Source organism: Parasteatoda tepidariorum, chromosome 11 (genome assembly GCF_982258835.1).
Source record: "Parasteatoda tepidariorum strain Cologne lab strain chromosome 11, Ptep-v5.0, whole genome shotgun sequence".
Lineage (NCBI taxonomy): Eukaryota > Metazoa > Arthropoda > Arachnida > Araneae > Theridiidae > Parasteatoda > Parasteatoda tepidariorum.
Window position 1 is genome coordinate 46813083 of NC_141765.1, and position 26521 is coordinate 46839603.

The window sequence follows — 26521 nt, forward strand, 5'->3', positions numbered from 1 at the left end:
TTTAATTTTATTTCAAAATTCTCATTTTGATTCTATTTCAGAATTTTCCCTGCTTTGATTCCATTTCAGAATTTTTTGTTTTAAATAGGTTATTATTTTAAAGAGATTATTTCACTTGATATTAAAAGCTTTAAAATATGCCATGTGCATTAGTAATTTAAAAATAAGTATTTACCCATCTGCGATATGAAGATATGCGTCTAATTTGACCAAACGGATTTTATTTTAGACAAAAGAGAAACATCTCTGTGAAAATTTGAAAAAAAAATCATTTTCTTACTCATTTCTCAATATTATATATATTTATGATAGTTTTTCGAAAATTAAAAGTTGAATCGAAATAAAAAAAAAACTTAAAAATTCATGTTTATTATTTAGTTAATTAAATGTTATATAAATGAAAAACACCCTAAGTCCAACAGTAGCGGGACAACTTTCTCAACAAGTGTGAGTCTGAATTTTAAAACGTTGATGTTTATCACTCATTACCTAATAATATATAGATATATATACACCGCACACCAAAACAAAAACAGCGGAATACCTAAACCGAATATACATTTTCGGAAGTGTGGCAGGCACTTTAAGGCACTTTGCTGGTTCGTTCTCTCCGGCGTGATAGGGCGAGTCTCTCTCTCTCGCTCTCTCTCTTCTCTTTTCTTAGGGTGGAATGGTGAAAGAGGTCGTCTGTGTTGTGATATAGAATTGTTTTTTTATTTTAAATCTGACTTCATCATAATTGTATAAATTCGACAAAAAAAATTAGTTTATGCATATGCTTTAGTAATTTAGTGTTGTAGAGCATTCGTTTTTCATTTAATATCAAATTGTGCTGCGAAATAAAATCATGTCATGTGCTAAATCTGGGCACATTAATCTAGAGTTATGATTAAATGGAATATTAGTAATTAATCTAATGTTTTGTCTCATTATTGCATTGTTTCTTTTGTTTAACCTTATCGTATTTTTATTTTTTCAATTTAATCTTTTGTATGACATAATCGCGAATTTCAACTACCGCTATATTTTTCTTTGTGTAATACTCCCAGTGCGTGTTTTATTCATGAATTTTTTTTTTATTTACTCTTTGGCGTATGGCATATTTTTATGTTTAAAATATAATTTTAAATAATTTCAGCGAAGGCTGATTTTGCTACCATGCATACTTTGATAAAAAAAGCTCATGTTTTGAATAAGTTAATTAATTGTATATTCCAAATAGTTTTGCTGCATCTATTCAAATATTTACTGCTTACTAATAGTACGGTCTGGTCAGTAATATGACTACACTGGAAACCACTCTTATACTGGGGGTAAATTTAAATATGCTGAATAAGTAATAAGTACAAATTAAATTGACTTCGGTAACTGTTCTAACTACTAACTACTAAAAATCAGACACAAAAACGTACTTTCTCTGAATAAACATATTATTTTTACTTATTTGGATTCCTGACCCTCAAAATAGGGATGGAAGGCAAAATTTCGAAAAGATTGGATCAGAGCACGATATATATATATATACATATATATATATATATATATATATATATATATATATATATATATATATATATATATATATATATATATATATATATATATATATATATATATATATGTATATGTATATGTATATATATATATATATATATATGTATATGTATATATATATATGTATATGTATATATATGTATATATATATATATATATATATATATATATATATATATGTATATGTATATATATATATATATATATATATGTATATGTATATATATATATGTATATGTATATATATGTATATATATATATATATATATATATATATATATATATATATATATATATATATATATATATATATATATATATACTATATATACATCTTTTTTTGACTACTTAATGCACAACAAGCTAGCATATAATGATTATTTAATTATTTTACTAATTTAAAAAAAGTACTCCTTATCGCTTCTGAAAGATTATAAATAAACTGTTGTAAGCGAAACTCTTAATTTCCTCCAATAAATAGTGCATTGTGTGAGGTTATGAAATTATAAACAAATTTGTTGTGTTGCATAATCATAAAAAGAAAAGTTTTTACAACTGTTATCAATTAACGTCAAAAGTCTCTTACATTACTGAGGGATATTTTTTAACTGTTTAAAAAAAGTGACCAAATGTATATTTTTTTTACTTAGAATTTTTTTTATCAGACAGATTTTCTTATTGGATAGATTTATTTTATTAAATAGGTTCTGTTTTTTTTTATTTTACTTTTTTCCCTTTACAGTTGCTTCTATTACATTCATTCAAAAATTAATATGCAAGTATACTTAGAGACGAAAATTATATTCCAAAAATTTATAATGTTCTTATTAGATAAATTTAATTTTCAACTATATTTTAATTTGCAAAATGAATTGAGTTAAATGATAATTATTTAATAAATTTTTAATATAAGGTATTTTTCTGTAAGAGAATTTGGTTTATAAGACATGAGTATTTAACAATATTCTTTCGTTTTTATTCTTACACTCCATATTTCAAATATTTTTTTTGTAAGAGACACGGGTGAGTAGCACATATTCTATAGTCAGTACGTATCACGTTATTTGAAAATGATAGTTGCTGTACCTAATTCTTCGCAATCTCTTATTTACTTTTTTTCTCTAATAAAGAAATGAACTTGTTATTATTTACTACTCGTAACTAAATTTCACGTGTCTTCTTGCTCAGAAAGTTCGATGCAGCATTGAAAAAAAAAAGAGGCTCAAAATTAATTTTTGAAACATTTGATATCTTTCAATTTTTTGTCATGGTACGTATCTAATGCTAAATGTTTCAGATCGTTTCCAATGCTACATCGCTCAGCTCTGATAAGCTAATGTTGAAATTCTACAGTTGGAAACGTTGGTCATGGAAAACTGCAGAAGTAAAACATGTTTCCAAGAAAAAAAATCAGATTGCATTTACTTTAAATAATTATGTTTATTTTTACGTAAAAAAAATTAATAAACCTAAAAAAGTGAAAAGAAAAAAAACAAAGGAAATTAATCTTCGAAAAGTAGTAATTAGCAAATGAAAGTTTATGTGGCTATATTTGTATTTATTCGTATACTAAGCAAAATTTATAATTTATATATTTATTTGTATATTACTTGTTTGTAAAACATAACTTTATTTGTATAACTATATTTGTGAAACCGCGTACTTTACCTTCTTTTTAATGAATCGATGGTACAATTCACAAAAAAGGAGAAAAAAAATATTCAAAATTGTTGATACCGAAATTTAAGAAAGAAAAAAAAGAATTCGGAAAAAATGGTTATAAACTTTTGAATACCGAACTGTACAAACATAATACCTAATTTTACTAACGTAGAAAAATATTATTATTTTGCTATATCATATTATTTAAAATAATTTCAAAATTTTCGAAAACTTTTTTGCCTTTCTTTTAGAAGTACATAAAATGTTATATGTGCATATTTCACAGAAACTCATTAATATTTCATGAAAACATTATCGAGTTTAAAAAAATAATGATAAAGGCGCTGAAATTTTTCAGAATATGTCTTAAGTAAGTTCAAAGAAAAAAAGCAGCTTGTTTTATTATTTCTACAAGCAATACATTACACAAAAAAGCTACGTTTCTCTTAAGCTCATATTTATACTCCATATCGACCGAGTAAATATCCCATTTCGTTTTTAAAGTTTGTTTTAAAATGTTGTATAATATTATACATTATTATATACAAAATAATATTAGTTGACAGCTTAATTTTAAACTTATTAGTTTTCACAAAAATTCTTTTAAATTTTTTATGAAACAGGAAGTATTTTTCTTCATTTCCTTTTTATTTATTTTTTTTTATTTTCTCTAAGAAGCAGGAAAAGTTTAGTACAGAGGAAAGTATCCATTGAGCTAAAGTCTTTCACAACTTTAACCAGTAAATGAAAATGAAAATTTAAAAATCAATTATTATCAGACTCATCTATACAAGTTCTTTTGACATAATGAAGGCGAAGGATGCATTTCCGTTGTTCATGGTGTGGCCTTTTCTCAGATGTAATGAACTGATTATTGTTAAGAATTTTGAAAATGACAGAACCCAAAATATATTATCAATAAGAGTATACATTCCGGCAAATAACACAACAAGAAGCAGGAAATGACACTTTACATTATAGGGTAAAGTGATTTTGGTGTCTTTTTTTTAGAGAAGGAACAATTTACTTTGAGCAAAGTATATTAGTTATATTATGACAAGCTGTGAAGGTCTCAATAGAAAGATTTCATCGGAACTTGAAAGACTTATTTGTCTCTGAGAACTTGGGAGCAGGAGGCGAGAAAGAATCCTTTCTGAAAACAGTTCAGTAGTATCCTTTTTGAAATTTTGAAAAAAATGGAGATCGTTTTTTTGAGGCTTAACTTTCCCGTAGATGTTCTCTCAGCATTCCATAAACACTTAAGTTCTCTCCAGCACTCACAATAATTTTTTAGAAATATTGTTGCTGTTGTCTTAATCCACTTGTCAATACTAACAAGTTTATTTTAAGGCAGTGAGGTGCACTTATTATTGTTTTCCAATGGCTCCATCTAATGTAAAGAATTTGACTTCTGCCACAAACATACGTCACAGCCATTTAAAGGAAGGATACATTCACACACCATCCATCCGCTGATCGTAATTTCGTCCTGAACAAGAGCACGATCAATCTCCGATCCAGAACCCTCAGCAGCATTGATTTGTTATGGAAACTTGGAGTACTTTGCGTCCCCAATAGATTAAGCTTGCACTTGTCACCATTTTGAACACAGGGAATCTTTGGCCTGTTGAGATCGAACTCACGACCTCTTGGACATGGGCCCAATGTCCTGGGCTATCCAGGCCCATTTTTATAGAATAATAAATAAATTATATGAATGTTTTTCAAATCTTGTCAATATTAAAAGTTTGGTTCTATGCAATTTTCTCATGAAAAAACCTACATACACTTCGATTTATTTGTGCATGCTGGATTCAGAGTTTGGAACGTTTAATTAGATTTTTCTTTAACCTTTTCTGACTGCACATTACTCGTAGTTAAAAGTTTGTAATACTTCGTATATGCATTTTTCACTGCGAGTAATGATCTGTAAATGTCAAGACATACATGTTAATATACACATGTAAATACTTATGTATAAATGTAAATGCATATGTAAATGTATAGTATTTATGTTATAGAAATCTTTTTGTTCGCGATATTTATTAGTAACAAAATTAAAGTGCTCATCTGAATATGCAACAAGAAAGCTGTGCTTTATAATAAGTTTTATTTTTAAATAAAGCTTTTTTACGTCATACATTTGAAATTTTTTGAACATCTAAGACATTTAGAACTATAACTAAGATATAATAACCTTTCTCATTCGAATTGAAACAAAAAGAGTTCCAGTTTTTCATCTATGATTATCCCTTTGGAATTTAAAAAAAATAATGAGCTAATTACAAATACGATAAAATTATTCTTAAACTCTCAATTTTGCTTTCTCTTTTAACATTTTTTTAAGCATGATCAAGCAGTGATTAAATGATGGAGGGTGAAACTACCGATTGAAAGGTAGTGGGTAAGAAAACTGCTCTAACTGTAGTAGGTTCGATTACTGATAAAAAGGTAGTGGGTTCGAGTATCGGCTAAACAATAGTAAGTTCCAGTATTGAATAAATGACAGTAGGTTCGGGTATTGCTTAAATGATAGTGGAATGAGTATTCATTAAATGATGGGGGATATGATTCTTGCGCAAATCGTAGTGGGTTGAAAAACTGATCATAACTGATTTCGTTACTCAAGCCTTTTAGTAACGAAAAAAAAGTTTGTGGGTTCAATATTTGCTCCAATGATAGCACGTTTGAGTACTGATGAAAGGATAGCCAGTCCAAGTATCGATAAAAATGTAGTAGGCTTGAAAACTGGTCTAACCATAGTTGGTTCGACTCATTCAAATAAAAAGTTAGTAATTTTTTTGAAATAATTTATAACAATTAATTTTATTAACTAAATAACCAATGATATAAAACCAAATATAAACATTTAAACATTTATAAGTGATTAGAATAAATTTATTCTTTAATCAAGCAGAACAAGTTCAGTTTCAGATAAATTGAAAATTCATTTGATGGAAGATACCAGTAAAAGTTTATTATTTTTTTTTTCCGAAGAGACAGTGTAGAACTAGGGCGGGTGGGTAAGCACTTTCTTCATTTGTAGTTAGTGGCGGACTTTTTTTCATTTCAAAGAATGGATCTAACCTTTACACGGTGCATTTATCATGTGATGATCGTTTTAGCGGCTCATAGAAGCAAGCGAAGAGGTCGAGAACCGACAAAATGGTAGTGGGTTCGATTCTTGCTCTTTACGAAAAGTGGTAATAATGGGTTCATGTACCGGCAAAAATAAAGTGGGTTCGATACTTGCTCAAATGATACCAACAAGATACCAACAAAAAGGTAGGGGGTTCAAGTAACGCTAAAAAGGTAGTGGAATCGAAATTTGGTCTAGACATAGTAGGCAGGTTCATATACTGATAAAAAAGTAGTGAGCTCGAGTATTGATAAAATGATAGCGGGTACGAGAACTGATTAAATAATCGATTCTTGCTCAAATGACAGTTGCTTGGATTGGAGTACAGATTACATGATTGTGAATCCAAGTACCGATCAACAAGTAGCGGGTTAGAGTTCCGCTAAAACGTTAGTGGGTTTGGTAACTTGTCCAACTATAGTAGGTTTGAGTACTAATAAAAATGTAGTTGGTTCAACTATTGATTCGATGGTGGGTTCGATTATTGATTATATAATAGTGGGTTCGAATATTGATAAAATGATAGTGGGTACGATTCTTGCTCAAGCGATAGCGGATTAAAGTACTGATAAAATGATAGGAGCACCAGGTACCGATAAAAAGTGAGAGGGTTCGCACACTGATTAAATGATAGCTGGTCCATGAAACGATAAAATGTAGTAATTTCAAACCTTGTTGGTTTGAGTACTTTCTATAAAAAGGTAATAATGTTTTTGAAATAATCTTTAATAATTCATTTTATTAACTATATAACCAAGACTATAAACCCAAATATAAACGTTTAAACATTAATAAGTGATTAGAATAAATATATTTGTAAATAAAGTGAAACAAGTAAAATTTCATATAAATGGAAAATTCATTTGATGGAAACTACCAGTAAAAGTTTATAAATTTTTTTACGAAGAGACAGTGTAGAACTAGGGCGGGTGGGTAGGGGAGGTGGATGGAAAGCACTCCCTTTATCTGGGGTTGGTGTCCGACTTCTTTTATTTCAAACAGTGGATCTAGAATTTACAGAGAGTATTTATTATGGGATAGCTGCTCATAGAAACAAGCGAAAAGGTCAAGTACCGACAAAAAGGTAGTTTGTTCGATTCTTACTCTAATGATACTGGCTGCGAAAACTGGTAATAAGGTGTTTGAGTACCGACAAACAGGTAATGGGTTCGATACTTGCTCAAGATGATAGCAGGAACAAGTACCGATTAAAAGGTAGAGGGAGCAAAATTCGCTAAAAACTTAGTGGGTTCGAAATTTGTTCTGAACATAGTAGGCTCCAGTACTGATAAAATTGTATTGGTTTTGAGTATTGATTAAATGATAGTGGGTTCGAATATTAATTAAATGACAGTGGGTACGATTCTTGATCAGATTGTTGTGGTTTCTAAAGTTGGTCATAATAGCTTCGATTACCGACAAAAAGGTAGCGGGTTCGATACTTGCTCTAATAATAGCGGAAACAAGTACCGATTAAAAGGCAGCGGGTAATTGTAATGGTTTCGAGTATTGATTGAATGATAGTGGGTTTGAATATTCATTAAATGATAGTGGGTACGATTTTTGATCAAATTGTTGTGGGTTCTAAAGTAGGTCATAATAGGTTTGAGTACCAACAAAAAAGTAGTGGTATCAGTACTTGCTCAATTGATAGTGGGTTCGAGTACTGATAAAATGATAGCAGGATCAAACGCCAATTAAAAGGTAGTGTTTTCATGTTTCACTAAAAAAGGTAATATCTTCGAAAACTGGTCAAGCCATTGTTTTTCCTGATTAGAAATTACACTATAATAATATCTTGTGAATTGTACTGAAGTTGAAAAATCATTTTAAGAAGCATATTTTTACATTATTTTTTAAAAACATTCAATCAACTTCTTTTTTTTGAAAGAGCAGTTTTCTTATAGTTAACGGTGTAATAAGCTTAAAAGTCAAAATAAAATTGCGTTTCGAATTTGTTCATTTAAAAAATAAAGAAAATAGTTGCGGTATTTTGAGTTACACTAATATGCATTTACGTTTCTCAAATTTAACTAATAAGAACTAATAAAGTAAATAAATAATTCGCTTGCTCATTCTTTAAAAAAAAGTTTACTTTTATATAATACGATCAGTCAGACGTTTTGCATCGAGTCATTTTAAAATAGCAAAACACTCTTGTATTCTTATCAGATAACTGATTATAGTTCTGAGACTCGAAAACACTTGTTAATTATTTAGACAATATTAGAAAAATTTTAAGAACTAATAAAATATATTAGTATATTATCGAGGAAAAAATTTACGTGGGAGCATAAAGAAAAAGTGAATTTGAAAAATGTAAAAATATAATAAAATAATTGGTTGAATAGTTTTGTGAATCACACATGGCCCAGTAATTAAAATTACGAAATTAATTTTGAAATTAAGATTGCAGGACGATATATAAGATACTGAGATATTTTATGACATTTAAAAAATTTTACTATATATTTGGCAGCGTTTTATGTTTGGCATATTTATACTTTTTGTAGTTACTTTAAAAATATCAACAATATTTCAAATAATCGTTGTTGATGTCACAATAGTATAGTTCAAGATAATATGAAGATACTTTTTAAATAACTAGTATCTTCGTTTATTTATTTTGCTATTTAGTTATTAAAATATATATTGAACAATTGATAAATCTATATTTCCGTATAAATACATACTTTTGCATATTACTGAAATTGAATCTATCGTGGAGTGCATTAAGGCTACAGTGGACCCTTAAAATGGTAAAAATTGATTTTTATCTTCGCAAGGTTTATTCATATTATTTATTTCTTATATTAGCTAATATAAATGAAATAATAACATGTTATATCTTTTTGTCATAAAATAATGAAACATTTACTACTGATTATAGGAGAATAATTTAAAGACAATATTAATTTTGAGCAAAAAATCCCTTTTTCTCAATATGGATTTTTTTCTAATTTTTGAAACTTTCAAACGTTCCAGGAGCATTAATTTTCTACATACAGTTTTGAAACTTTGTCAACAGTTACTTAATTATATATTAAGTAGTTCTATGCATTGTTTTTTATAATAATTAGTATTTGAAAGAAATTGAGAACTTAAAAAAGAATTTTTTTAATTGTTTTTTTCAAAATTTTTGTACGTAATGAAAAATTATCTCCTGCTACTTAAACCATCAAAATTACTCACAAATTTAATGCATACGTTTGTTTCTATGTCTATAACGAGCAACATAAAAAAGTTTCGAAGAAAAATTTTGAAAATGAAGCCGCCTGGAACATTTTAAAATTTGACAACTTTTAAATGTTAAAAGTTTCATAACTTAAAAAATTAAAAAGATAATTTAAAAAAAATGTAGGAATTTATTTGTTATAATCTAAATAAGTTATTCTGCGATTTTCAGAAAATTTGGTTAAAAATTCCAAAATTTGATTTTTTAAGTCCACTGTAGCCTTAATTAAAAACTGAAACTAAAAAGAGCAGATGCGCAACCACATTCAATAAAAAACATGTTTTAAAAAAACTTGACATTCGCTAAATATAATATTTTATTCAAATATCTTTACTAAATTAAGTACAAATTAGCAGATCGCTTAAAAAGAAACATCATATTTTTTTTTTTATATTTAAGAAAAGAAAATGATATCGAATAAAAAAAAACGGTAAATCATGAATGAAAGTCAAGTTCCTTGTAAGTTTACCAAATTTATGCATTAACCGCTCCCCTTAAATATTTTTTTATTGTCACCAAATAATTTTTTAAAAATAGCTAATTTGAACTTTTTTCAGCTTTTACTTCATAAAAAATATTGAAACTTTAGATTTCACTAAAATAAAATACGTTTCTTAATACGGTATAAAAAGCGTATGGTTCATAATTAAAGAAAATTTTCTCCCGTATTAAATTAAATAATAAAAAAATAATACAAAAGTAAAAAATAATTATTAAAAATTATTATTTTTGCTTGAAATTATCTTTGGGTAAGCAACTTTCATGAGTGACTGCAATTTCTTTATTTTCAACTGGGCAATTAGATTTAAAGATATAACGAAAAATGCAATATGTGAAATTATTAACATTAAGGGTTCAACCGCTCTCTTAACTAAACTATTAGGAGCACAAATTCTAGATTGTGGCTACACCCTTATTTTGAGGGTCGGCAATCCAAATATGTAAAAAAAATGTTTATTCAGAGAAAATGTGTTTTTGTGTCTGATTTTCTAGCTTAAGTTAATTAGCATTAATAAATTAACATATTTAAAGTTACCCCTATGAACCGTTAAGATTTACACTTTGTACGTGAAAATCCACTCATTAGAACGAATGTTATTCTGGGTGATATCTTTTTTTTATTTTGCGCTCAGTACCTGTACATTGTTTTGCAGAATTCATGTATTTTATAAAGAAAAAATTGTATTAAGTACTTTACCTCTTATCGTTTTTAATGTATTGTTTATCGTAGCATGTCCGCCTTTGTGCTATTAAAAACAGCTTTCAACTCAACTTTTTTCTGAGTTTAAATTAAATATTTTGAACGATGATTCATATCATGTCTGCGAGTGTGGATAGCACAATTTTGACAAAATCCTTCCTTTAAATTCGCAGAAGTCTACTGACCAAACGTGTATCCTGTATCTTTTTCGTGAGCTTTAATTTTTTTCTCAGAAAATACTATCAAATATGCCTATACTTGTCACGCTTATGTAAAACAATAGATTATGCAAAAATTTCACAGTCATGATTTTCATGCTACATTAGTATTATAAGTTAGTAAAAACATAGCCAATGAACCAAAGCAACTGCGTTTCTATTGTCTATGAAATTTTTTTTACATTAACAGTTTTTATATTCTTTAAAATCAAGATCATAAACTGAACTCTTTTATGATGATATATATTTTTATTTTTAGCTATGAAACCAAAAATAAGAGATCATTACCACGCTCATAGACTATCTTTCTGGTTAAGTCTGATTCCAAAGCTTCACCGACAAGGGGTAACTCCTGGTGTAGCAACGCAACATCATCTACTAGATGACCATGACAATCCTTCAACATATGATGGTATAGTTCGACAAGGACCAGTATTGACTGCACTAGGTGAGTTCAAATATTTGTCTTTACATATAACTGCCAAAAGAAGTAAGCAAGTTGAATATTGAATTGCATCAATCAAAGTTTGAACAAGGAGAATTGAGCATTTCTAATATGATTAATTTTAATCACTTAAAAAGCAATTCTCGAGAAAGAAATTAAGGCATTTTAACAACAAGTCAGCAGAATACTACTCAGCAAAGTTCAAGTTTTGTATATTATCATTTAACTTTGCAAACTTTAAAATAATGCAAACATTTCTATGCCTTAAAACAATTGCAAACATATAATAATGCCTTGACAATTGCAAACATATAATAATACTTATAACTATAGAAATAATTATTAAAATAATAATTATTTATGCAATCATTTTATATAATTTATCTGATAATAAATTATATAACAATACATTATATAATAATAAATTATATAATAATAAATTATATAAATAGTAATTAAAATTATTTTTATAAATGGAATTATTTTTGGCTCAACAAAGTTTATAATTATGTGTAAATTTTTTTTATTAGCTTTAAAAGTTCTCGATACATAGCGAATTACTGAAAAAGTTAAATCTCTTTCCTGATTAAACTTTTGGGACTATATTTTTAAGATTGCGGCCCCTTTTTTTTGAGGTTCACAAAACCAAAATAAATTCAAAGTGAAAAAAGTTGTTCAGGGTACTCCCTTTTTTGCCCACTACGCACTGTCATATTTAAATATGGTAAACTTTTTTTAAAGCTTGATGTATACAAACGGAATTAAATACATAATAATAAATACATTTTAAAAAAATAATACAAGCATATAAAATATCGAATTTCGTCACCAGTTCACGTTGAAAAATTTGAAATAAAAAGTTAAAAAATTGAGTATACATCTTGGATAATTAACTTTCAACCTGAAAATAAGTTTGTGTTTAAACTTTTTTACGATGAGTGCTACTAACAAAGTTCTTACCATAACCATATTCATTGTGTATAAAGCGACATGCATACGTGTATTTTAAGGGGTCACAGTACCCTTGCAACATTTTTTAAATAAAGGTATAAACATTAATTTTGTTTATGCTTTACATGCTCATTTAACTTATAATCAATAATTTATCCCCTGTCCTTGCATCAGAAAGGTTCTGGGTTCGAATCCCGGGCAAGGCATGGATGTTTCTTTCCCTTCCTTTCTCCTTTGTGTGTGAATGTGTGAATGTGATCCGCCCTATAAACGGGTTGTGGTAGTGTGACGTGGGCGACGCTGTTCCACCGCCGTGGCTTCGCCACAGGTGCCCACTGGGTAACGAAAAGAGAATTAGCAGTTCTGGCACTTTCTGTGGCCAATGGACAATAGCTCCAAGTGCCCGCCATTAAAAAAAAAATAATAATAATAAATTTATCCTCAAAAAATAATTAAACTGTTTAATTTTTTTATAATTTAAAAAAAAGTGAAAAAATTAAAATTTTTAAATCCTTAAGGCCTTTTTATTTTAACATATCTTCAAAAGCCTTTTTTTTTAAGTGCTTCCAATATTCATTCATTTTGTGCATTTATTTGTTGATATATCAATTAGAACATTTTTTATAGATTATTTTGAAAAGAAGTAGAAAAAAGGTTAAAAATTCCTGTTAGGTATTATATAACATACTGTAAAAATTGTAATACCACATAAAATGATTATTCCATGCACAGTTTAAATAAGTGTATTATACTTAAGGTAAAAAAGTTTACTTCAAAGCTTTATCTTAAATAAAAGAAATTCCCTAGGGATTTAATTAAGATAAAAACACAAAAAATTATCCTCTATGAGAAAAAGCACTTTAAAGTCTGTCTGCTGATCAAGTTTCTGTTTAAGGTGTAATCTAAAATCATTCATTACTTTTTTAAAAAAGTAGATAGAGAGATGATTTATTTTCTGTGCATTTGAAATAGTTTGAGGTTATATTTTAAGCAATGAAAAAAATATATCGAAATATTGGTCATTTTTGGGTACTGCAACCCCTTAACAAATATTTTTTTTACACTTTTTTGAAGTTTGAAATTATTTTATTTTTATTCACTTTACCTCGTATCACAGTGCTTTTGCTGATATTTTAATTGCTCATAATTTGCGTAACAATGAAAGCCATTGTATGAAGCCAAATTAAAATTATGATAAATTATATTTAAAAAACTATTCTAATGAAGTAGAAATTTAAAATCCCATATCATCTCAGATATTTAAAAAAAATCACGGCTAATAGCTTAACATAATTTTAAGAAAACTAAATATACTTACTTTATAAAACATTTTAATTTTACAAAGAAGATACTTACTAAAACATATTTACATTTCCTCAGGTAAACTTTATTACATTTCATCGACTAATAATTTTTAAATTATACTCTTAGAAGTTTTTCTTTTTTCATTAAAATGGCACTCAAAGTACGTTTTATTCAATAAATATTCAATTTAACCCTAAAAAAAGTAGTAAGGGAAATAAATATAGAATAAAAAAAATACTTCTCTTTTCACCTTCATCTCGAATTTCATTTCATTCGAATGCTTCATCCTATCGTCATGAGCAAATAAAAATGATCCAGAGAGAAGTAATATTACTCATTGCATGACAGCTAATCTTTTTATGTCTTGCAAGTATATATCGCACTTTATTAAATAAAATCTTGATTTGATACCAAATATAATATTGGTTTTTGGCATATTTGTGGATATATTTCAGAGGCAAGTCATAATAAATATATTAGGGATAAAATAATTTCTCGGTGACTTTAAGTTTGGGTAATAATATAAGCTTATTGCAAGTATCCATGATATTACTATAATTATTTTAAGGAAAAGTATGTAATCTTAGAATTTTTTCAATGTTTTTTTAATGTTTTCGATATAAAAATTTATAAACTGTGTGGTTTTTATCAGTATTAACAAAAAGTACTATTTTTTTTGTCCAATACACAATGAAATATTTTTCTTTAAGGCAATACATGCTAGGAGATTGCTTTATATAGCAGAGGTATTTTGATTGGTACTCATACTGAGCGGTTGAAATTCTCAAGCCAATCTGTCCATTCGTGGAATTTATCCTCCTCGGGTAAATTCTAGATTTACGACCTCAAAAAGTCGATTGATCTTTTTATTCTTGTCATTTAGAGTGTTTCTCCCCCCACCCCTAATTTTATAAATCAAACATAGTTTATATCACAATTTAAAATTCCTGATTAACCTCTTCATTACCTCGGTCCACGTATGTGGACCTTAGCTTCTTAGCTTCTAAAAACACGCTATAAGAAAATTTACAGTTTTACCCTCTCTGAAACATTCTTTAATATTTGAGCTTCCTGGGGACTTCAAGTTATTTGGATAGAATTCCTCATATACAGAAGTGATTTTCAAAAGATCACGCTACATCTACGTGCTTGAAAAATGAGTCAAGTGTTGAATATTATATACTTTAGTTATTCTGAAAATAGTTTTTTTCTTTTGACTCAGTAGTTCTGTAATCAGTAGGAGGCTTTTAAATTTATATTTACTTAATATTTAAAAATAATGCAGTCAATCATGCAGGTCGACTTCTGTGTACGTAGTACGAAATTTATGACAGGATAGTAGTTAAGTGAAGTCTCATAGTATTATAAATTTTAAATTTTATATCTATTTAGTAATATTTTTATTACCTTTATATTACCTTATATATTTAGTAATATTTTTATTACCTTTATATTACCTTATATATTTAGTAATATTTTTATTACCTTTATATTACCTTATATATTTAGTAATATTTTAATAACCTTAACTTTTTGTGTGTTTTTTAAATAATTTTGAAATTTTGCTCCCAAGAATAAAATTTTTTTTATAGTTAATGTTAGATTATTTTCAATAATTATTTATTTGCATGGTTTTCATAGTTAAAATAGTTTTGAAACTGAGATTTTATGCAGTAATTATTTGGTATTGCATCTCATTAACAAAAACTTCGTATTTCTCAAATTTTTTTTCTAAAGAATGATTATAGCTATTCAACATTGAATTTAAATCGACCATTATATAATAATATAATTATGCACGTTAGTTCCTACTTTAGGTGTAATTTAACATTTGAAATATACTTAACGATGACTTGACGCCACGTATGTGGATCTAAAATTATTAGCCCCCTTTCTGTATAATTCGCATTTTGTTTGTCTTATTATGACTTATGACAGCAAAATAGAAATTGGGAACTCTAAAATTTTCTTATCGCTATATTCCTTTATACTTCACTAAGAAATTATATGTAAGTAATATCATTTGAGTTATCATCGCTTATCTTATTCTGGCACTTTCACCAAATTATTTTGCGATGATTTTATTTCATTAAGAGCTAGAAAGGTTGTAGCTGTGCAGTGTTTTGTCAGATAAAATTATGGTTATTACACAACATTAGAACTATATACAATTGTACATTTGTACAATTGTATATATTTGTAATGTTGAGCTATATACAATTATACCCATAAATTGCGAAATTTTTGTAATTGTAAATAGTTCTGTCGCTTACTCTTTTGGGTAGTGGCGACAAGGTATCAATGTCTGTCTTGAATGAAATAAAAGAGTAAAAGTAATGGGATACATTGGACATAATATCACTGCTACCCAGTCATGACTCGATATGCTGGGATTGAAGTTCCATTCATATACACTATGTTATCAATGCCATAATGGTTAAATTATGATTGGTTAAATAGATATAAGTATTTCATTAATCAATTGTCCAAATCGGTGATTTTTTTATCACAAAATACTTTTCTTTGGTTTTTTGGAAAAATTAAAAATATTCATTTTTGCTTCAGTCTATAAAATATAACTAGTTTTTTAATTAATCTTGTCGTAACGTAAGTATCTGCTTTGGGGTACATTTGGTGCAACTTAATGCTTTGTATAACTTCTTTTGTTGCCCTTTTCTTCAAAAGGTTTGCCTACTTTAGTCATTAGGCATTTTTTCTCCCTTTTTTTAACTCAAAGGAAACCAAAAAAAAGTTAATAGAATTAATAGCTTAAAAGTTATTAATGTATATATGCATAAAAAAATACGTTTTTGAATTTATACTCACCAAGGCATGTTACTAAATGCACAAGACATGCGTTAGATACTATGTATTGCTATAAACTGGCCTATGAAAGTGTATGCTGCATAGATGAGTCAATATTTGATTAAAGTATGTTGAAAATAAATAATATTCTTAGTCAATAGTAATTATGCTTTGAATTTAAATGAGTGAACGTATATTATACTTTCCCATTTTCTTAGCAGATGGATATTATTTTCTAAGTCCAAGAAAGAAAATAATTAAATAAAAAAGCAATAAAATTTTTAAAATTATTATTTTAGAGCAATTAGCTTCTCAGTTACCAGCAAACTTTTCCATATTTGTTTTTCATTTTAGGTATGCCACCTCGGGCTCCCACTGTAAAGCCTCGATCTAATTTCCCTATACCGACAGTAGGTCCTGGTGTTAAAGTGATAACTCAAGTTTCTGAATCATTGACATCTTTCTCAGCTCCAGGAGAACAAATGCTTTCAGAGACATCTTCCGAACCTACATCAGTAAATGTTTCCGGAAGTATGGCTTCATCAGATACTGTGGTAGTGCAAAAAGACAATTACATGACAGCTTTGCGTGTGACAATTATTGTAGGATGTTCATTACTCATATTAAATCTTTGTGTTTTTGCGGGTGTTTATCATCAAAGAAGTGAAAATAGAGCTGAGAATGCCTTGCGAGAAGAGAGCTATAAAGTAAGCTAATTGTTTGTTGAAATAAATGTCATTATTATTATTTTTTGTATACTTATAGTGAAATTATTACGTTGTCGCTTTCTTTTGTATGTGGCTGCCTGCTACTAAATAGTGTAGCTGTTACTTTAAATATCAAACTTATCTCGAAAATATTATGCTGTTACCTCGTAGTTTATTTTTTAGAATAAATAAAATTCTTGGCACCATTGTACCACGTGATGTTCAGCTATGTTAAAGGAGTGTATAGCATTTGAATATCTTTCTATTCCAGATGAGATTGAAGCCAAATTTTTATTTGCATAAATTACTTAAGATGTAAAGCTTAGTTAGAACACTGTAAAAATTTCCGTGTATCTGAACACCAAATATGGCGACAACTACTTAACACCTTAGTAGTGTTCCACTACACCAAATATCCAGAATGTTCCCTTACACTACTTAGTGTAAATTAGCATCCATCAAGTTTGTTATTTATTAAGACTAACATTTATAATTATAGTGAGATATGATACACTTAAGAATCAGTTAAGTTATTTTTACAAGAAAAATATGTTCGAATTGGTAATTTTGGTTGCATACATACACTAATTCTTAAAATGAGTTGAGTTTGTAAATCAAATATAAGCGTAATAGAGAAAACAATAAGACGAATTTGAAATAGGCTTAACGGAGCAGAAGAGGATAGAAAATATGCATTATAAAGCTATTTACAGTTTACAAAGACTTGAAAATTAAAGTGTAAATATATTTATTTACACAACTAAAAACATTATAAATTTTTACCGATTACTTTTTGTATCCACAGATGTAAAGCAACATTAATGACAGCAGTAAATACTCGCTAATTCGTTATCGTTTCAAAACAATTCAATCGAAATAAAAACGCGCCTGCATTAAATTTTTTGGAAGCGAAAATATTTAACCTATGGTGTAAAGACGAGTGATCATGAAATAAATTCTTTGCATTACCGGTGTTTAGAACTTTCATACAACCTTTAAATTGTATATGAAAACGCGATATGGTGTTAACTTGTAAAAAAAGTTTTCCTTCACACGATTTTAATAACTGTCCAGCATCATATTTGAAGTGATATTATACTACAGATTTTGCAGTTTTGCAGAGTACCACGCACAAAATTTTTTTAAATGCGAATAAAAAAATTTTTGGACTTAAATAATTAAGAAGCGATACCTTTAAAACTGAAGGAAATGCTTATAGAAATATAAACATGTGACTTATGCTCGTAAGTTAAATAATTTATTTCCTTTAAACGGCCCTGATATAAAAAATTCCATAAAATACGTTAAGTTATATTAAGATGAAATTAGGTACGGTTGGAGTTATATGGTATAATTGATTAATTGAATATAGTGATGAAAAACAGAATAATGAAAAATGACAGTTAAAGATGAAAACTGGATCATAATTGTAATAAAACTTTTTAGTAGTATTTATAGAACTCGAGATACAAATTATAATTTTATCTATAAGACATTCTAAGTTAAATTTCGCATAATGATATTAATAAGGACAGGCCATGGGAGACAAATCCCCCATGATCTGCCAATTCAAAAGCCAAATTAAAAAGTAATTGAATTGTTCCCAGCACACAGAGTTAGAATCATGAGAAGAGATCCATGGTTGGCGATTTATCGAAAAATAACAAAGCCAAAAATAAAGCCAACTCCCATAATCAATATTAGGTTTGAAAAATACCTTGGTAATCGCGAATTGCTAACACAACTGAGAGAATTAGTATAACCATGTAACTGAAACATATTTGAGGTAAGAAAATTTCAGAATAAAGAGTTATTTATAGATTTTTGTTTTTGATTAGGCGCGACAGCGAATTAATGAGTCTACATTAGTATTGATATTAATAGTTAGCCGTTACATTGATCGATAGGAAAAGAATAAATATTTAATGATTGCGTTTTATAAAATTTAACTAATTGATTTAATTTAAATATAATTCGATTACTAATGATTAAAAAGTAAGTTTTAGTAATTAAAGAAATTTTAAAAGCTAAGAAATATGTAATGCCTATTGTGGCATCACAAGTATTAAACACTGTAAACATAATTTAGCATTAATATTGATGTAAAAATTTGCTTAAATTAAAACACAGTATAAATTTTCAAATGGCATTTACTTACCTAAAAGACGTTTAAAAAAATCCAACTTGTTTTCATAATTTCTATTCTTTTCTATAATTCCTAATGTTCTTTTTAGTTTTTTTTTAATTTCAATTTTTAACTAACTTTTTTTAAATATAAGCATATTAGTTAAGAAATTCTATACATAAAACTCAAAATATTATAATATGTACAAAAAATGAACAGGGGCAAAAATATAAGTTGCAATAATGTTTCAACTTTCATGCCCTTTTTGTGCATTATTTTTTGATATCGTTAAAATGAAATATCTGCGTGCCACAAAACCAATTGTTTAGAAGTTACTATTTTGAAAAAGAAATCCATTTTGAGTAAACAGAAGAATGCTTGAACTAAATATATGTTGGGTTATCAAATCAAATGTTATAATTCCGTATTAAATGCAGCATAAATAAAATGTATAGACTCTCCGTTATTAATTATCAAGTGGTGTTGACAAAGTACGAAATATTAAAGAACATTTTATTTTTCAAAACGCAAATTAATATCTAGAAATTAAATGTTCTCTTTTAAAAGCGTGCTTTGTAATTAAAACTTTTATAATCTCTTCATCACAAATTTTTTTCTAGTTTTAATAACGTTGTTAATAAAACTCGGTAAACTTCATTTAATAAATAATAAATTTGTTTCATTCTGGAAAATAGAGATTAAAATTGTTTATCTTATTATTCGTACTTCAAGTTGACAGTGATTAATAAGGCATGCATAAAAAGAATTTGATAAACATCTGAATTTTTGAAAGGGATTTATAATTTTACTCTGAAATGTGAGTTGTTTTGAGAGCTGTTCTTAGTTAAATATAAATCCAAGAAGTCGTTAAAAATTTTTATCAGCGGTGTAATTAATTTTGATGTAAGTATTTCCTTTCACAAGTTGAGTGTCTTTCAACTTTTGGAAATTATCATGATGTCTGTCATAAAATGTTTGAAATTTTGCTTTACAATTCAAATTTTATTTTAAATCATGATAATATTTAATTTAAATATTTGTAAAAGTTAAAAATGTTTACTGAAATGTTTTGCTATTGCTTCTTAAAAAAATAAAATTGTTATAAACAATTGAATTATTCTAAAGCGGAAGTTGAAATTTTTTGAAATAAAATACGTTATGAAAAAATTCTTTTAAAACCGCACCAATTGGTAAAATTACGCAAGCTGATCCAATAGAGGGCTTAAAATAAATTTTTATATCACCTACTTAGAGACGTTTTTGAAGTATTGGATTAGTATAAATAGTATATAGAATACTTAAAAAATAATTTTTATATCACCAACTTAAAGACGTTTTTAAAGTATTGAATTAGTATAAATAGTATATAGAATACTTAACATGCTTAAAAAATAATGCTAAAAGTTCTTTACATAAATTCCCAATTGAAAAATTTATTGACATGATTTTATAAAATGTGTTCAATGAAAATAATTATTTGAAAGATTATATATATATATATATATATATATATATATATATATATATATATATATATATATATATATATATATATAAGTTCAAAATGAAGAATAAAACAAAGAAAAATTATAGACATATGAAAAAAAGGGGTGGGAAATAATAAGTAAAAAAACAACAAACAACATTTTATAAAAAAAAAAAAAAAACTTATTATCTAAATTTTTCTTAACTTTCTTAGTGTTTTCTTGTATTTATTTATTTATATATATATATATATATAAATAATTATTTTTGATAAATCTTTCTCGAATTCAACTATGGTAGTAGTTAGTCTGTCCACCCAAACGAATTCATCACTTTAAACATCCCCACAGTCCTCCATCGGCACAAATTTACCTATTTACGATTTAATGGCATAAACACCAGTATCGATTATGTTGTGCTAACACGATGTTAAATCATGCGAGCATGTAATTTAGTACCACTTTCAATTTGGCTAATTACCCTAATAGTCTTAAAATATCGAAATATAGCTTTGTTTTGTTCTTCTATTTGCCCCTAAAAATACATTGTTTAAATTTTCAACTTTTACATTAGCTGAAACGAGTTATCTAACATTGCTGTTAGTGTTAGACTAATTTACTCCAATAATTACAAATATAAAAATAAAACTTTTTATTTTTCCAATTTGTCTCATGAAAGACACAAAATCAAATTTTGAGGCTTGCATCTTGGGTAAAACGCTTAGCATTAGTGTCAGTTACCCGAATAATTACAAAATAGCAAAGTGACATTTTTCTAGTTCTTCTTTAAAACTGAAAAAGAACCCATGTTCCATATTTGAGACTTCAGTCTTGGTTAAAAAAATATGTTATTAAGCATTAATTTCAGTTAGGCCTATTTCGTTCCTTGTTAAGATTATTGCAAACTAGTCTGATGCAAAATATATAAATGAAACTTTTTTTAGTCTTTATGTTTACTTTATGAACAATTCGAGTTCTTGTTGTATTCTTATAAAAGCAGCATAAAGTACGACGGAGTCGGTATAATTTCTTTTAACAACTGATTTAAATTACTCAATTAATTTTAAAAATGGTGTCATTTATTTTGTGATGTTTTACTTTCTGTAATTTCAAAAATGAAACTTTTCCTTCTATTTGAGTTTTATAGTAGTTACGTGCTACATCAGATGATGTGCTACATTTTGACATTTATACATACAGATGAAATAAAAGCACTATGAATAGCACTATCATTTATCATTGCTGATTTGTATATGTCATGGATTTAAAGTTTTATTCATCGATTGTAAAGCGTATATTTGAGTAATGACATGAATGATTTGGTCTCCAAAAGGGCAATCATTAGAAAATCATTTTCAAAAGGCATGAATGTGTTCGTGTATTGGGATGTTATGAAGATTTATTGAAATGTTTTTGTTTGATGAGAAGAGTAGGATGACGGACGGAATTTATTTCTTAATTGCAATTTTGTATTTGCTGTTTCGTTAATAATTATTTAATTTGTGATTATGATTTTTATATTTACTTCACAGTTATATTTATTTTTAAATGCATGAGAAATATATATTTTATCCATTGATTTATCAGAATTATTTCATTTTATGATTTTGATTCCTCGTTTATTTACTTTTATTTTGTTCATTTTGATTATCGTGAAGATAGAGGAGTACGCATAATTTTTCGACAAAAGAGCTAAAAGGTAAAGTGTTTCCTTTATTTTACTTACGACTAATAAATAAAATATAAAAAAGTATTAAGAATCAACAACAAATAAAAATAAAATAAAAGCATTATTGACACCATCGGGGTTGCCAACTTTATATGTTTGTGCGGAAAATATCTTCAAATGGTAGCTTAGTTTAAGTTTAAATGTAAGATTCTTTGTTTTCGAAATTTGATTTAAACTTATTTTTCGCATCACCACTTATAAATAATTCAAAACTTTATATAAAATGTTGCTTTGTTCCAGTTTTCTCATTGTGAGGCTTTTAATGCTTTACAAAAATACCAAAATTCTGAAATTTTTAGTTTTTAATTGTCTACCGCTCTATAAAATATTTTTCAAAAAGTTAAGTAGTTGACAACCCTGTATTATTCATGCCAATTCTCTCGTACAGCAAAATCCACAATCATGTGTTAACATTACATCATCATGTGTTGAGAATATCAAAGTCTTTAAAGTTTGATGTTCTAAAATAAGAATTTTCAATTTAAGATCTTTGAAAAATAAAATAAATAAAAGCAAACAGTTGCACAAAAAATATTTAAGTAAAAAACTAAAATAGAAATTAATTTAAACAAAAAAGAGCGTAAAGTATATTTGTAATATATTTTGTTAAGAAATACATACATAAAACGCATTTTGCATGATGCTTTAAAAAGCGTATTTTAAAGTTAAGCATTCTGTTTCATGTTTGAGTTTATTTTATAACTAAACTTTATGTTTAGTATTTTAGAAATTTTACATACCATGTGCATTAGAAAATAAAACATTATAAATTTGGAAGCATAATGACTTTAAGGATATTTTATTTGACTACAAAATTATGGTGTAAATAATGTAAAAATTTTTTTAGCCTAAATATATTAGACAAGGAATATTTTAATTTATACGTTCCACTGATTTTTGTCACATTTTTACACTGGAAATAAAAGATTCCACAACTTCGGATGTTTTCAAATCATTATACTACCTTTATAAAAACTGAAAAATAATGAAATAATTCTTTTCCAAATCTGAGATTGTTTTATTGATCTTGAAACATAAACAGGAAACAGTGACAGTAATTAAAATATATCTTAGTTGCACGATTATTTAATATCAGAACATTCGTACCAATTTTCAGAGAAAATAGCATATTCAATTGGAAATATGGATTATTTCCTGATTGCTATGTGTTAACTGGTTCCTTTGTGGAAATCGGACCTTGTTTGGAACTAGGTTCCACGAGATACAAAGAAACTTTGCTCCTGTGGTTTAATAAATATATTTCTTACCTGACTTGAGCTGTATCTATATTGATTTCTTGATTTGCAAATGAGATTATACTAGTTTAATATTTTCTGAAATAAATTAATGACCTGTTATTATGTTCCCCAGCTACCTCGATAAAAAATAACAATCGTTAAAAATGTGTACTAAGCAAATCTATGCCATTTGAATTTTTTTTGCATGACTTTATAGGAGATTTTATAGAAGATTTCATTTTAGCTAGAGAAAAATAGATAAACAAAGTATGTAGAACGTAGATTAACTGAAATATATAACTCTTATATTTGCTTATTCAAAAATTAAAATAAAAACATTTTAACTTCAGCTAGCTATTTAATTTTTTTTTTCAAATTGAAAGAAAAATGAAAATAAATTGTACATGATTAAAAATCCTCGTAATCAACTTATGTCACAAAAAATTGAATGAATTGTTTCAAAGAACGCTGTCAATTTTCTGATTTTAAATTATATAATTTATTACTAAACTAAAAATTATATAATTATTCCATATGAATAGTGTAACCAATATCATATCAAAATAATGTTCTACGAATGCCATGGCCATAAGTTTGCAGAAATGCTTTTTAATTTATTTATAGCATTTATTGAGATTTCAGAGTATTTTTATCAAGCTGAAACGCTGTTTTATTAAAATATTCTCTTTGAACATGAAAAAAAGTCTATAATTAAAAAAAAAACTACGAAAAAAATATCGATGAACGAAAAAAAGATAAATGAATAATTGAGATTCAAGGATTAGAGTATTCTTAATGCACAAATAATAATGTACACATTTCATGTTGTTATCTTATAAAATGAAACAAACCCTTGATATAAAATGTTTAAAAAAAATATTAAAAATATTAAAAGTTTTATGCTAGTAGGCTAATACTTTTTTTTCCTTTTATTAGCTCTCATTTTAAATTTTAAAAATCGAAATTAACAGAAAAAACCCATAAAGGATTTTAAGACTTCATTTAAAAATAATCGAACAATATTTATTCATTTCAAAAATAAATTACTGCTAAAATTATTACTCCGTTTATTACGTAAGTAACAAAAAAAAACCTAATTATATAAAAGTAATTCTGTTTCACACACTCACAATGGCAATCACACACTTTTTTTTAAATATTATACTTTACTTTCTATTGAAAAACTGGAATTTGCATTCTTTAGGGAGTGTTCATTAAAATTTAATTAAAACCAAGTATATGTCGCGGCTTTCTGAAAAAGCAAACTAGTATTAATGAAAGTATAAATAATGTATACTAAAATGTTACACTCTAATTATTCACAACTTACACGTGCAAAATTTTTATAAAAAATGAAACAAAAAATAATTATTTTGATAGTTAAAAAGCCAGGTATTGATTTTTTGGCAGAAAATATGCTTCTTTTTATATCATATATTTTGTATGTTTCAAACAGTGTTACAACTGGTAATTAAAGTCAGTTAAAATGAACAGGTACAATCTCTGTAAATTGAAAAGGCAATATTAATTAAAAATTTCCGACAACGCAAAATCTGATCTTGTAGTTCGCGTTATTTTTAAAAAAGTGAGTTTAACAAGTTAATTAAAATGAATCACCCTGTTTCGAAACTAATAAGTTATTGTGTTTTTAGCAAGTTGAGACTATATCATTATTCAGTGACATTTTAAGGAATATCTTAAGCAAAAATCGGATAGCTATTTTAAAAAATCGATCAATAAACTTTAATTTGAAAAAAGGAGAACAACAACTTATGTTTCTGAATAAGTAGTATTATGCTTTTAATATGCTTTTGATTGTTGTTTAAATTTCATTTATTTTCTTTAGCAAGTTAAGACTATATGATTAAAATTATTTAATAGGCAAATTGGGCAACTATATTTACAAAATAGATTTATGAACTTTTATGAAAAAAATTAGAATAAATTCTAATTAAATAATTTTAATAAGTTGAATTGTTACAGTTTGGGAAATAGATTCTTTAGTTTTAATATACATTTTGTTCGAATCATAATTTCATTAATTTTCACTGCTAACAAATTGATTGCTGTAAGTATTATTTTATTTACTTTTGTAAAATATTTAGATTTATCGTAGCTTGTTATACAATGTGTAAGATTATAAAACAAAAATAGGCAAATTCTCACTGCCTAAACATTTTGAAAAGTAAGGGAAAAAAATGATTTATATAATGTTGGATTTAATGACACTAAGTCAAAAAAATTTATGCTCTTATTAAACTAACGCTAAGCTGTTACAAATTTACTACTCTTAACGCAAATTTGCTACAAATTTCACTCCAAAAACTAAACGAAATTGAAAAAGTGGTGTATAGTGAAATGGGTAAATTCATGTAAGTAATCATATTTTGAAAGCTAAGAAATGAAAACTTGAATGTTCTAGATAATATATTCTGTGTATGTAAGGAGCACATTTTTAAAAAAAAATATTTCTGATGGATATATATTTTTAATAGGATCCTTAACTAAAGACCGAAAATTTCTTATTAATTTACTTAAAACGTGAATTTCTTCTTTTCTAGATAAGTTGAAGCTCAAAAGTTGATTCCAAACGTTAATAAGTTTTTCTTTCAAACAATTTACGACTCTTTCAATGACTACTGACGAAGAAACTTCATTCGGGACAATTACTCAAGTTTGAGATGTTTGCGAATCGTTTCTAAATATTTTAAACTGGATCAGAA

The 26521-nt window shown here is 26.8% G+C and overlaps 1 protein-coding gene across 3 annotated transcripts in view; it reads left to right on the forward strand.

The window, feature by feature from the left end:
- Window positions 1–26521, forward strand: part of LOC107445726 (neuroligin-4, X-linked) — a 190165-nt gene that overhangs the window by 147682 nt on the left and 15962 nt on the right. For all 3 annotated transcript variants that reach the window (XM_016060199.4, XM_016060198.4, XM_087155307.1), the window contains exons 6-7: window positions 11269–11457; window positions 16870–17222. In XM_016060199.4, coding sequence (XP_015915685.1) covers window positions 11269–11457; window positions 16870–17222 — 542 coding nt within the window. The remainder of the gene's footprint in view (window positions 1–11268; window positions 11458–16869; window positions 17223–26521) is intronic.